At 40.7% G+C, this 14,409-nt stretch overlaps 1 protein-coding gene across 1 annotated transcript; it reads left to right on the plus strand.

The window, feature by feature from the left end:
• The first annotated feature begins 5,987 nt into the window (after window positions 1-5,987).
• On the plus strand, window positions 5,988-10,448 carry LOC146979301 (putative pancreatic secretory proteinase inhibitor). The gene is made up of 4 exons (XM_085788682.1): window positions 5,988-6,088; window positions 7,555-7,586; window positions 8,666-8,778; window positions 10,187-10,448. The coding sequence occupies exons 1-4, from the start codon at window positions 6,037-6,039 to the stop codon at window positions 10,230-10,232; spliced, it is 243 nt and encodes an 80-aa protein (XP_085644808.1). The 5' UTR covers window positions 5,988-6,036; the 3' UTR covers window positions 10,233-10,448.
• Window positions 10,449-14,409: the final 3,961 nt, after the last annotated feature.

Below are 14,409 nucleotides of genomic sequence, written 5' to 3' on the forward strand. Positions count from 1 at the left end.
GTTGGTTTACACAGTTAAATTAGACTAGCAGTTACTTTGGTGATGTTTCTGGTCCTACCTGTACGGTGGCCCTGAAGTGCAAAACACAACGGCAAATCTGACAACAACGGCAAAAGAGAAAACACAACGCAAAAAGAGAAAACACAACGCAAAAAGAGAAAACACAACACAAAAAGAGAAAACACAACGCAAAAAGAGTAAACACAACACAAAAAGAGAAAACACAACGGCAAAAGAGAAAACACAACACAAAAAGAGAAAACACAACACAAAAAGAGAAAACACAACGGCAAAAGAGAAAACACAACACAAAAAGAGAAAACACTACACAAAAAGAGAAAACACAACACAAAAAGAGAAAACACAACGCAAAAAGAGTAAACACAACACAAAAAGAGAAAACACAACGGCAAAAGAGAAAACACAACACAAAAAGAGAAAACACAACACAAAAAGAGAAAACACAACGGCAAAAGAGAAAACACAACACAAAAAGAGAAAACACTACACAAAAAGAGAAAACACAACGGCAAAAGAGAAAACACAACACAAAAAGAGAAAACACAACACAAAAAGAGAAAACACAACGGCAAAAGAGAAAACACAACACAAAAAGAGAAAACACTACACAAAAAGAGAAAACACAACGGCAAAAGAGAAAACACAACACAAAAAGAGAAAACACAACACAAAAAGAGAAAACACAACGGCAAAAGAGAAAACACAACACAAAAAGAGAAAACACAACGGCAAAAGAGAAAACACAACACAAAAAGAGAAAACACAACACAAAAAGAGAAAACACAACGGCAAAAGAGAAAACACAACACAAAAAGAGAAAACACTACACAAAAAGAGAAAACACAACGGCAAAAGAGAAAACACAACACAAAAAGAGAAAACACAACGGCAAATCAGAAAACACAAAAGCAAAACATTTTGGGCAATACATAGCGGCCTCTGTGCTAGTCCCGCTTGCAATACTTTTTTTCCTACTATGGCCACGCCAAGACCCGCCTTACTCTGCCTCTGATTGGCTGCCTCTGATTGGCTGCCTCTGCAAGGCTAAGCCTATCCCTGCATCTTACCCTAACCTTAACCACTCCCTTCACACGCCTAAACCAACCGTCTTTGCCTAAACCAGCCCGAGGGTACCGACCTTTTCCGGTTTGGTTAATGTCGTTGTGTTTTCTCTTTCTGTGTTGTGTTTTCTCTTTTGCTTTTGTGTTTACTGATTTGCCGTTGTTTAGTAATTTGTCGTTGTGTTTTCTGATTTGCCGTTGTGTTTTCTCTTTTTGTGTTGTGTTTTCTCTTTTGCCGTTGTGTTTTCTCTTTTTGTGTTGTGTTTTCTCTTTTGCCGTTGTGTTTTCTCTTTTTGTGTTGTGTTTTCTCTTTTGCCGTTGTGTTTTCTCTTTTTGTGTAGTGTTTTCTCTTTTTGTGTTGTGTTTTCTCTTTTTGCGTTGTGTTTTCTCTTTTTGCGTTGTGTTTTCTCTTTTTGTGTTGTGTTTTCTCTGTTTGTGTTGTGTTTTCTCTTTTGCCGTTGTGTTTTCTCTTTTGCCGTTGTGTTTTCTCTTTTTGTGTTGTGTTTTCTCTGTTTGTGTTGTGTTTTCTCTTTTGCCGTTGTGTTTTCTCTTTTGCCGTTGTGTTTTCTCTTTTGCCGTTGTTGTCTGATTTGCCGTTGTGTTTTGCACTTCAGGGCCACCACATACCTGTGTTCATAAAACATATTAGGCAGCTACACGCACATCCCCCAAAAAACTGAAGACTAGGTGCTGGACCACCAAGAAAGACATAGGTAAGGAAAAAAGGAGACCGCACACTAGTTCAAAGCTCCCGTGACAGTTTAATGTCACTCACACGTTTCGGGCGTCAGCCCTTCATCAGACAAAATGTGTCTGATTATATATAGTGTGCGGTCTCCTTTTCTCCTCACCTGTCTGTGTTCATGTCAAGAGGCTTAAAAGCTGCGGGATAAGTTGTTGCACGCAACTAGTCTTTTTCCTTGCACCAGTGATTGACATATCGGGTTGAACATGCGCTACGTGTTTGATGCGTTTCTAGCGACTCACCGCGCATCCGTGAAACATCGCCGACGGACTTTGTCCGGTGGACCAGTCGCGAGCATGGATGTATTATGGTCGCGAGCCGCCGCCGCCGCCGCCGCCGTTTGTTTCATTGAGAAGCCACAGTGTCATGAATGAAGCAGACAGCTCTCCTCCTCTAACTTCACTCTCTCATCACTTCTCTTCTTCGTCTGCTATGACGGCTGCAGGCAGCTTCGAGGCTCATTACCGCCACCTGGATTCGAGTGAGGACTCGACTTTTTTTTTTTTTTTTTTTAATATTCATTCAGACGTATTCGTCGTGTGACTGTGTGCACCGAACCGTGACCCCCGTACCGTGACGGCACGGGACGAATACATATACCGTTACACCCCTACTTAAACTCATAATCATATTATTAAATTGTTCGGAAAAAAACAAACATGCTTGTGACTTTTTTCTTCTTCTACCAAATCCAACATCTGCAGCTGTGTCTGGGGCATTCGTGTTTGATTAAAATGTCTGGTTCTGTAACAGCTGTATTTAGTGGACACTGATATTCTGCGTGTTGTGGAAATATTGTAAGGTTAAACTGTTGAATTACAAAGAGTCTCATCCACCTGAAGGCTTAATGATGATGATGATGATGAAACTATGAACACAGCCAGTACAGACAATTATTAAAAGGAAGATGCATTTGCTAAAGAGCTCTAACTTTCTTTAATCACAGTGTGGTTGATAAAAACAAAACACGTGTGACTAAGTTTATAATACCTCCACCAACGTCCTGTAAATACAACTGGTGAACTGTGCAGCAAGTTAAATATACTATTCAATATAAAAAAGGTAAGAGTAAAGCCTCATTACATTATTTGAGGTGTTCTGGGATCATCTCTATCATGTTTAACAAAAATACAGTTAATTATGATTTATTTTCCATTGTGATTTAAGCTTACAGGTTCGGACTAACTTGTTTTCAGTGTAACATCGTATATTAATTAATTGTCAAAACGATTTAACGATCATATAAACGACCGTAGTAAACCTACGATCGGCCGTCTTACTTTTTAAATCATTATCTTTGTTTTAAAGTCTGTGTGAGTCCTGTAAAAGTCTTAATACTCATTCATTAAATCCACAAGTAACACATACATGAACGCGCAGCGCCAAAACTAGAACGGCGGTTGCTCGTTCTCATTGCCCCAGGGCATGATGGGAGGCCGCAGGGCATTATGGGGGGCGACTCAACTGCGCATGCTCTATGGGCCCGATAACGCGGAAGTAAACCCGGAAGTCAGAAACTTTTTCGGCGTATGCGCCAGGCGAGCAACTTCCATTGAAATGAACGGCGGCCATTTTCCGGTCCGGTATCCAGTTAATATAATACATCCATGGTCATACGTGCCTGACGCGGAGTGATAGCTTACGCTGTGATAAGGTTTTAGAATAGTAGCCATGGTATCCACCTTTTTCCGAACGTCAAAAACGTAGCCTGCTTTGCCGGTTTTGGAATGTTATGTTTACGTTTCCATGGTTTCAGTAGCCGCGGTAAATGCATGGATTTTTTTTTTTTTTTTCCCCCAATGAAAATCTGTAAAACGCATGGATCATCACAGCAGCTTTTAACAGTGGATATCACACAAATTGACATCTGTGTTAAAAGCCAGCGTTAATCCATGCGTTTACCGCAACTATGACAACGCCTGAAAACCACGGAGACGTAAACGTAAAATTCCACCAAACCGGCAAACCGGAAGCCAGTTTTGACCATAGATGACGTTCGGAAACTTGTGGATATGCTCAATATACCACGGTTAACAACCAATCAGATCGCCGGATTTCACCTTTCTCTTATAGGCCTGCTGATTTAACCACCCTGCTGTGGGCTGCCTGGCTCTCTCCTTCCTGCTGCACGTTGTTCTGTTTTGTTTTGCACCTGACAGCTCACACACGACATAGCACACAAACACCGCCACACACACCACTGACACTCACTTTCACGCTCCATCATAGGCTACCTTTTATTTGTGAACCCGGCAATCAAGTATTTTTGTAGTGCTCCACATCGCGCTGCTTTCTCTATGTTTTGTTGCGGTGTAACACTGACGGAGTGACAACCAGTGGTTTTCAAAGCATGTGTTATTTTCACTTTATTCAGATCACATGGTTTACATCAGATTGTGCAATATTTTCATTAATCCTGCATGTAATCAAATGCAACTTAAAGGGATACGCCAACATTTTCTTTCGTGTCTTGCCTCACTCACCGAGTCCAAGACCAGCAGATAGACACCATCCTTTCGACTGTGCGTGCAGTAACAAGGGAGATAGAGCCGTATCGCCCGTAATTAGCTTAGCTCAAACGCTGGAAGTGTATGGGTAGTGTTAGCCTGCCTCCAGTGTTGCCAACTTGGCGACTTTCTCGCTAAATCTGGCGACTTTCCAAACCCTCTTGGCGACTTTTTCTGTCAAAAGCGACTAGCGACAAATCTAGCGACTTTTTCCAGTGATATTACAAACGTTTCTGGACCTGAAATCACGTTATTACAGCTGTTTTCAACGAGCACTCACGGGTAGTCAGCCTACACAATAGTGTCACGGAGCTGTCTCCACTGCATTCAGAGACGCACTGCTCCACGCCACAGACATAAAGAGCGCCGCTGGCCGCTGCCGCCAGCACCTGCCCCCCCCCCCCCCCCCCCCGCTGAGGTAATGACGTCATTTACCGACTTCTGCTAGCGACTTTTACGACAGCCAATAGCGACTTTGCTTACTGAGGAGTTGGCAACACTGCCTGCCTCCTACCCGAGCCGAAAGTAGCAGTCAGAAGCTGATTTCATTTTAGCTCTAAACTCTGTATCACTTTATCCACATTTCAAACATTTTTAGGCGAGAAAGTAGCCGTTTAGATCAGCAGTGTGTCGTTACTGTGTCTAAATACCAGCTGTTTACAATTTTGTTTGGACGAATTCGGCGCTACTCAAGCTAGCCGTTGTGACCAACGCACTTCTGGTTACTTTCACAAAATAAAACATCCGTTGCCCTTTACATAGAGAAATCCATGATGATAGAATTTGTGCTTTTACTTTGAAATAGGAAGATAAGCTACCCTCGATGTAGCTAGCTTGAACCAAAATAAAGCGTCTTTGCTTGAACCCTCCGTTTTGACCGATCTGGTCCCGTTACCGGCATTTGACCGCTCAAGATGCCTTACCGGAGAGTTTTGTCAGCTCTGAGACGAAGATTGGCCCGCCGGTTTCCGTTTAGAGTTGCTGAAGAGTTTCTCTGATGACTTTAGGTGGAGGCAGGCTAACACTACCTATACACTTCCAGCGTTTGAGCTAAGCTAATTAGCAACTTTAGGTGGAGGCAGGCTAACACTACCTATACACTTCCAGCGTTTAAGCTAAGCTAATTAGCGGTGCGCCAGCTCTGCCCGTATCTCCCTTGTTACTGCACGCACAGTCGAAAGGATGGTGTCTGCTGGTCATGGTCTCGGGAGTGAGGCAAGACACGAAAAAAAAAATGTTGGCGTATCCCTTTAAAGTTAATTTACAGTCATTATGCTTCAAAGCTCACAACATTCAGGTTGCTTTCTGGACCTGTTGTTACACTCAGAGCTGTTTTTTCCGCTCTTGGCTTTTGCTCGCCATCGCCAACCATTGATGTAGTGTTTGTTTGTGTGCATGTTGTGGTGCAGACTCGTGACAGAGCTGCAGCTTGTTTTCCTGCCGTCAGGGTCGGGGTCACTACTGTTTGTGTTGGAGTCAGCGATATGTCGGAGCCGACGCTGTTGATCCCCAGATTAAAGCCAGAACAAAAAGACGGCAGACGGCAACACAGAGCCTGTTGTCTATATGACGACAGCACGCCGATGCCGAATATCACACTCACAAAGGTCGTGCACACAGACACACCACCAGTATAGCCAATCAGAGGACAGAAAATATTCCAGCTCCTCTTAGACAGTTTCACTTTGGGTTTGGTTCCAGTATGGTTGGCAGGATCTTTCTGCTCCTGTGTGTGGCGGCTTTCTTCTCTACAGGTAAGACTGGCTCAGGTGTCCTTAATGGGACTTGTTGCTGTGGTTACCAAGCTTGTTATACGTTCTGCCACTTGATGTTTACTCAGGTGACCAAGCTTAAAGTGATAGTTCACCCAAAATTCAAATTTCTCACTATCTCCTCCCCCTCATGTGGACTAAAGGCTGGGAGAAGTTTCAGAGTCCTCTGTGGCGTCTCTGAGTTACAGCGGGGCTCCGTGCAGCACTGCATGTCCATATGACGGTTGAGAACGGAGCTCACTTTTCTTTGTCCAAAAAGACACACCAAAAAACATCCAAATACCTCCATACTGCTCGTCTGTAATGTCCCTCTTGTATTGAAGCCCCAACATGAGGAATTGTTCCGAAAAAAATTAAATAAGTCTATATTTTAAGCTTGTTTGTAGCGGAAGCATTGTCACTGACAGAGGCAGAGCCGTGAACTGAGACACTGGGAGCTTCCGCTACAAACAAGCTTAAAACATAGACTTATTTAATTTTTTCGGAACAATTTCTCATGTTGGGGCTTCAATACAAGAGGGACATTACAGACGAGCACTATGGAGGTATTTGGATGTTTTTTGGTGTGTCTTTTTGGACGAAGAAAAGTGAGCTTCTCCCAACCCTTAGTCCACATGAGGGTGAGTAGATGAGTGAAATTTGAATTTTGGGTAAACTATCCCTTTAAGGTCAACTCACGCAGATAAAACTTCAGAGTCTAGTTTGGATGGAAAAACACTGTGAGATTTTTTTTATAACACCTGCTCAGAAGAGACACCAAGGTAGTGGAACAAATTGTTGTCCGAAACTTTCATCTTTCTGGCATGACATTCTTGATTGTCTGAAGTATATGTTTCAAATGACTATACAATTTGATGTCAGTTCAATGTATTTTTGTACCATGGCATTACATATCCAATCAATAGCAGACAAATATCTAATGAAGATATTATTGATTGGAGCAAAGAAAGCTATAACCAGGAAATGGCTACGACCCAACACACCGACACTGGAAGACTGGCAAGGGACTGTTCAGGAAATGTACATCATGGAGAGACTGACATTCGCTCTAAAATTGCATTCAGAGAAATTTAAGAGTTGGTGGTCCAAGTGGATCAGATATATAAGATCACGGAGACCTGAACTGCTTTAAGTACCTCTATTTTGGCTTGAAGTACCAGTCTAGTCTATTAATCTTGATGGAAAAATTAGTAAATGTGACTTCTTTTGTTCAAATGTTCCTATTTAAAACATTGTAAAATGAAAGGGAGTAGGCTAATAGCTTGGAGAATATGTTAGCACAATTGTCCAAATACATGTTTTTGTTTGGCTCTGTATGTGTGTAATGGTGCTGAAATGACTTTGTATGTTTCTCCCTGATAAAAATAAAATTAAAAAGAAAAAGAAAAAGAACTTCATAGTCTAGACCAGTAAGAGTGGATTTAACCTGTTTAACTTGTTTCTGTTAGATGCTGAAGATGAGTCCAGCCGCTACAGGAGGGTAAGAAACAAAACACATCTGCAATTTTCACAAACATCACAACTAAAGGAAATTAAACAGAATCGTTTTAATGTCTGGTGAGGACGACAAACCTGTAAGTGTTTTGTAAATCTCCACACTGTCCCCAACATGTTGAAGTTTTACAGTAGGTTTTTACTTCAGGCAACAAAACTTGGCTCAGTGTTTTTCCTTCAGGTGGTTGTGGCTCCAAACACCAGAGTACATAGCTGTGTTGCCCTACAAAGGCAAAGTGCAGTATCTGTAAAAATGCCAAACTGAGAAAAACAGCTTTTTGTGTTTTTCATTGTCAGGTTTAAGCATCAAATTATAACTACCAAGTCTATAATTGATTAGATAAAGGTGAACTGAATTAAATGTATTTGTCTTTCTGACCAATTTTGACCGTTTTATTGCTGATACTGCACTTTTGCCTTGGTTTTCATTTCATTTCATTTCTTTATTTATTGAATTGGGACAGTGCACATTCATCAACAGTGATGCATTAAGCATCAGTGTAAATGTGCCGGAATTAGCACAACTGCTAAATTTAAATTTTGTTTTGGTGCAGATACGGCACTTTGCCTTGGTTTCACAGTGCTTTTTTTGGATAGACAGCAAAATAAAAAGCCCAATAACTCTGGAAATTTTAGCAGTACCAATATCAAATTCTACGAGATTGAAGACAATATGTCGCACTTTTGATTGTTCAAAAAAAAAATTTGAAAAAATGCAGATACTGCACTTTGCCTTTGTGGGGCAGTATAGTCCAATCCGGACCACGGAGAGCCTTAATAGTGATGAACAAGATGGAGGAGTGATGAAAATCTGAATTCACGACACTTGGTTTTTAACTATGACTTTAAACTCACCTAAATAAACATGAATCTACCTGTGTTCATCTCACATGTCGTCAATCGGGTGGTTTTACTTTGAACAGATCTGTTAAAGACAGAGTGACATCACATCGACGATAACAACAACTGAACCCTCTCACTATGTGGAGATGTGAAGGACTCAGATATGATAACTGATGGACATAAACATACTATAGATTGTTGTTTGTGATTGTTTCTCTGCAGCCTTCGTGTCTGGGGAGGAGACTGACTCCGCCGTGTCCTCTGAACTACTCTCCAGTGTGTGGGAGTAACGGCGTGACCTACCCAAACGAATGTGCATTATGTGCAGACAGACAGTGAGTCGACATTGTCATTATTTGTATATTTCATCATAACTTACATTGTGATATCATACTAGGACAAATGAAGAAGTGAAAATCCTGACATGACTGCAAAAACTCAAAATCTTTCCAAGAATATTTGTCTTATTTGTCAAAATGTCTCATTTCTAGTCAAAACTAATCTCTTTCCACTTTCAAAATTAACGCGTTTTCAGATACTTTTCACTTGTTTCAAACAAATTTTCACTTGAAATAAGTAGAAATCATCTTTTCTATAGATTATTGTTGTGTGATGTTTATATTCCTCTTGTTTCATTCTGTTTTTTCTCTTTTATCCTGTTGCTATTTGCTGCTGCTGCACAAATGTAAATTTCCCCACTGTGGGACAAATAAAGGAATCTTAACTTAAAGCAGAAGTAAGTGGTCCGGTCGTTTTCGCTAATGCTGCGTTCCAGGCAGGCTTTTGAAATCGTAAATTACAGCTTCAAGTCACAACTTATGACTTTGTAGCGTTCCAGGCAACCCACTCGTGTTTTTCCGACCTGTTTTACCGGTGAAAGTCACTATAACGGCCACTCGTAACTTCCGACCCGTGAACTCGTACCAGATCGAACTGGTACCACTTCACGGTCGGAAAAATACGAGTTTCCTTGAACGCACCATAACAGTCCTCGTCCCTACGTCGCCACATTCACGGCGTTCCTTGGCTGCACACACAGCCCTGCATGCCGTTCTCTCTCCTCATTGGATAAAAACTGTAGGATATGATAAATGTTTTCTCTTCGGCTCAGAGCAGAGCAGAATGACTGACAGACCCGTGTTTCAGTCCAAACACTCTATGTAAGTGATTGCTGTCGGAAGATATAACTATTTAAGACTTATATATATATGTATGTATATATATATATATATATATATATATATATACGTTTCGAGCAAAAGCTCTTCGTCAGACATACAAAATCCACATAGACGCCATCTGATGGCGTCTATGTGGATTTTGTATGTCTGACGAAGAGCTTTTGCTCGAAACGTTACATCGTTCCTGATAATAAATGGACTGCATTTAGGAGCCCTGCGGTGTGCGAGCCTTTTTCTTTCGTTTTAAGACTTATATTAACACAAATATATCACTTACTTCTGCTTTAACTTAACTTAAAAATCTGCCAGTAGAATCAGATCTTTCTACTTATTTCAAGTTAAAATCTGCTTGAAAGAAGTAAAAAAAAGTGTCTAAAAACAAGTTAATTTTTAATGTGATGAGTCTTACTTTGAGTAGAATTAGATTAGTTTTGACTAGAAATGACATTTTGACTGGAAATAAGACAAATATTCTTGGTAAGATTGTGAGTTTTTGCAGTGCACTGGGTGGGAGGGTGTGGTTCACTTGGTCCATTGATGATTATTGATTATTTATCTGCAGGGTGAACAATGCTGACATCCTGATCGTGAAGGACGGACCCTGCTGAGGAAAACACAACACGGATGACATCGCCACCACACAAAGCTTTGACTGCTATTGTGAATGTAGTTGTTAGGTGTTAATTAGCAGTAGCACCCTCACATCTGGCTGCTCATTTATCATCTACATTTATTTTATAACGGTTTGTTTTACATTTTCTTATCTTTGTAAATGATTTTTTTTCCATTGAAATGTTAAAAAAATAAATATATTCTGCTCTTTGCTTGATCTTTCCTGAATGAAGTTATTGTAATAACCAGTCAGCAGGCTCACTGTTGCTTGTGGCTAACTTAAAGGAGCGGTACACTGCAAAAACTCAAATATCTTACCAATAATATTTGTCTTATTTCTAGTCAAAATGTCATTTCTAGTCAAAACTAATCTCATTATAGTTAAAATAAGACTCATCACATTAAAAAGCAGCTTGTTTTTAGACACTTTTTCCTTCTTTCAAGCAGATTTTCACTTAGAATAAACTGACAGTGGAGCAAGTTTTTCTTCCTTACTACAAGCGCAAAAAACTTGCTTTCACTGGCAGATTTTTCGACTTATTTCAAGTGAAAATGTGTTTGAAACAAGTGAAAATTAGCTAAAAACGTTTTTCACTACTGACGTCAGGTTGGAGAATTAACAGTAAATAGAAACATGAAGAAGCAGATTCTGCTTTTTCTGAGGCTCTTTCATGTTTGTTATCTTATTAATCGCCACACGAGGGCACTGCAGCTATTACAATGAAAAATCTCTGAAGACTGAAGGTGTCATAGTGAAGTTCTTCAAGGTTTTTCTTGTTCAGAGGTAACTTCAGACTCTTGGATAACGAGCTTCTAAACATTTGGACCCTTCATGATCCAGTATGAACCAGTTTCCACCAGGAATGAAAACAACACGCTGGTGAATGACTGGGAAAGTGTTGAGTGAACAGAACCTCAGGACCTCCAACCTGTGTCTGGTGCTGCGTTCATAACAACTCGGAGGTCAGAAATCCCAACTCGAAAATTTCCAACTTCCGACATCATTGCGTTCACGCTGCAGGAACTTGGGAGAAAAAAAAGCATGGATACCCGAAGGAAGTTTGGCATATTGTGGCTCATAACTGAATATGAAAAATAAATGCAGAAGTAAATGATGTTTATTTTGGAGGAGAGGAGACGCCGCAGATGAGTGCACATATAATGTTATAGCCTTGATAACAGTTAAACGTTATTTCCGTCACATACGAGGACCACAATTTCACACAATACAACAATCACAGCTTAATATAAACGTATTTCATACAGGCTACTGCAATAATACACAAAAATATGCATTCAAACCTCAACAAACAACTTAAAATGTCTAAATTCTAACCGTTTAAGACGAGGGCTGCCATGTTTTGATGTTGTCGTGACGTCAAGTTGGAAAGTCGGAGCTCTGATATGATACCCGAGTTTCCGACCTGTAATTTCCGAGTTCGACGCCGTTCAATTCATTTTTTACAACTCGGAGCTCGTTTTTTTCTGACTTCTGAGTTGTCTTGAACGCAGCAAATCCAGGCCGAAGCTGAACTGGACCGAGTCTGTTGGTCTCCCACTTTGCCCAGTGTGTTACCAACCTCCTGACAACGACTGTTTGTTTTGTTTTTATCAGAGCTTTACAAGTCAGAGTTGGTTCTTAAAAGTTTCTCTGCAGCTGCTGAAGTGAGCTGAAACTCACTCCTGAATCCAACTGTGTGCAATGAATCCTGGGATACCACCTGGACCTGAAATCAATAAAATGATGAATAAACTATTTATATTGAACGTTAGGCTACTTAAAGGTATAGGAATTCCCCCCATCTAGCGGTGCGGTTGCATATCTGAACGTATTCTTGATGTTGCATTCAGGTGAAATGGGGCAGACGTCAGAAAGACAACAGATGCTGCATGTAACAGGATCTCTGGTGAAGTAAAATGACATCCGGTTGGTTTGCCGACGGCCGTCTGCCTGACTGCACCTGAATGCAACACCGGTGCCTCCGTCCTTCCTCACACTACACAGTGGTGACAGTTTTAACAGGCCGAGCCCACAGCTCCGCTGAGTTTCCGTGGTTACCTATGGTCACGCTGCCACTCAACGTAAAAAATGGCGATGCAACATGGCCGCCTCGGTTCGGTGCGTCGCCCACTTATGTATTTGTAACGACTTGTAACAACTCATTCTAAGGTACCAGAAAGCTTTCATTTGTATGCGGCTGTGCAATGTTTGATTTTTGATAATAAAAAGCCAAATAAGTTACACACTGGGGATTTAATTTTGAAAGGAGGAGGAGCTGAAGGTTTCACATCATTACTGTGAGAGATTTTTCTGATGAAGCTATTTGATCTTCTTTGATTTGATTTTGATTTTGATTTGTCTCAAACAAGCACATCAAAAGACAAACAATCTATGTAACAAGAAACAAAACAATAATGATACTGTGCAAGTTTGAGCAGGGGCGTCACTAGGTTTTAAGGACAGGGGGGGGCTTAGCCCCCAGTAGATGCACAGGATGTGAGCAAATGTAGTGCGCAAGCACGAACTTTTACAATGGCCCAGAAAAAACACAATATTTAGAATTTAGAGTACATTTAGAGTATTGAATCATGGGCTAGTTGAATCTAAGAATTCAACTACTTTTGAATTTTATTGTGTAAAAGTAGATGCTAAAAAAAGTGAACCTGAGTAATTTTTCAGGTGTTTGACTATCATGGATATGTCCAGGTGGACTGGAAAACTAATTATATTTCACTAGTAGCCTGTGTCATAATGGTTATACACTCCATCCAAATACAGCTGTTTTTGGCTCATTTTGATTTCACCCAGACCTCCTCACATTTTCAAATAAGACCAGACAACAGAAATGAAGTGCGACTCCAACTGGAGCAGATATTTATGGTAAAGAGTGCACATTTCACCCTAGAAACCCCTTCATCTTCTACACAACCAGGACCTCCACAAGAAATTTCAGATTTTTTTTTTTTCTGAGCTGAAATAGACATTGGGGGGTTGTGCAAATGACTGACCCTGAGAATCATTTTAATTTGAATATTCTGCTTTTATTAGTAGTTTTATTTGGACTAGGTTTAAAAATATATATATTACCTAGCCTATATTGTTATCATGCTGTTTTTATATATTCCTGTGTCTTACCTGATCTTCTGCATCTTCAGGGCATGTCTCAGTCTGGCCTCTCCCTACAGCATTTCTCTCCCTGTCTGTCTGTGCTGCCTGCAGTGTCACCAGATATCATTAGTATTCTAAATTAATCCATTAAATAATCTGTTTTTACTGCTAAATGTTATTTTCCTTAACACAGCCAAGCTATAAAGTACCAGATGCATGTTACAGTAACACATTACACACATACACAGCACACACACACACAGCGCATGAGACAGACAGAGAGAGAGAGAGAGAGAGAGAGAGAGAGGAACACACACAGGAACCGTTTAAAAGTTTTCCCCACCAGAATCTAGCCGAACTTTGGAGCATTATTTAGCCCGTTTTCTGACAAGCTATCATGCCATGGTTGGTACCAACAGAAGCCTAGCATCTCCTGGTTTCATATAATATCTGTATTATCTTCGCTCTAGCTTTAAAACTGATCCGTTTACAACGCGATTAATATTTCACATGAATTCAAATTTTATCGCGGTCATTTTTGACAACACTGCTATTTAGAGATGTAGTAGCTTACTGTCTGATGCCTGCTAGTCCTCTTTTAGCTACAGGTGGACTGACTCTCCCTCTGTTGACCTCAGAGCTCCTGCAGCCCGTCACTGCAGGCTCGGAGCGGAGCTTCAAACAAGCCGCTACTACAGGGGCGCAACCAACTCACAGCTGGGAAGGGGGTGGTCACACACTCAACAAACTAATTAAATTAAACAAATCAGAAATAACAAGAGACAAATGCGGTGACAGCTGGGGTTCTTAAAAGGAGAATATATGTCACATATATATATATAAAAAAAGTCACATAATAAAAGAACACCAAATTATTTGGGGGGGCTTAAGAATATTTTAGGGGGGCTTCAGCCCCCCTAAAATAGGCCTAATGACGCCACTGAGTTTGAGAAGGGGCTGAAGGAAGCAAAGCTTATCAAGTTCAGCCCCCCCTTACATTGTGATTCATGTCATACAGTACATCTGTAGTTCCATACAACAGAAGATTAAAAACATATTGCTTT

This window comes from Trachurus japonicus, chromosome 10 (genome assembly GCF_045865225.1).
Source record: "Trachurus japonicus isolate A0001 chromosome 10, Traja_1.0".
Lineage (NCBI taxonomy): Eukaryota > Metazoa > Chordata > Actinopteri > Carangiformes > Carangidae > Trachurus > Trachurus japonicus.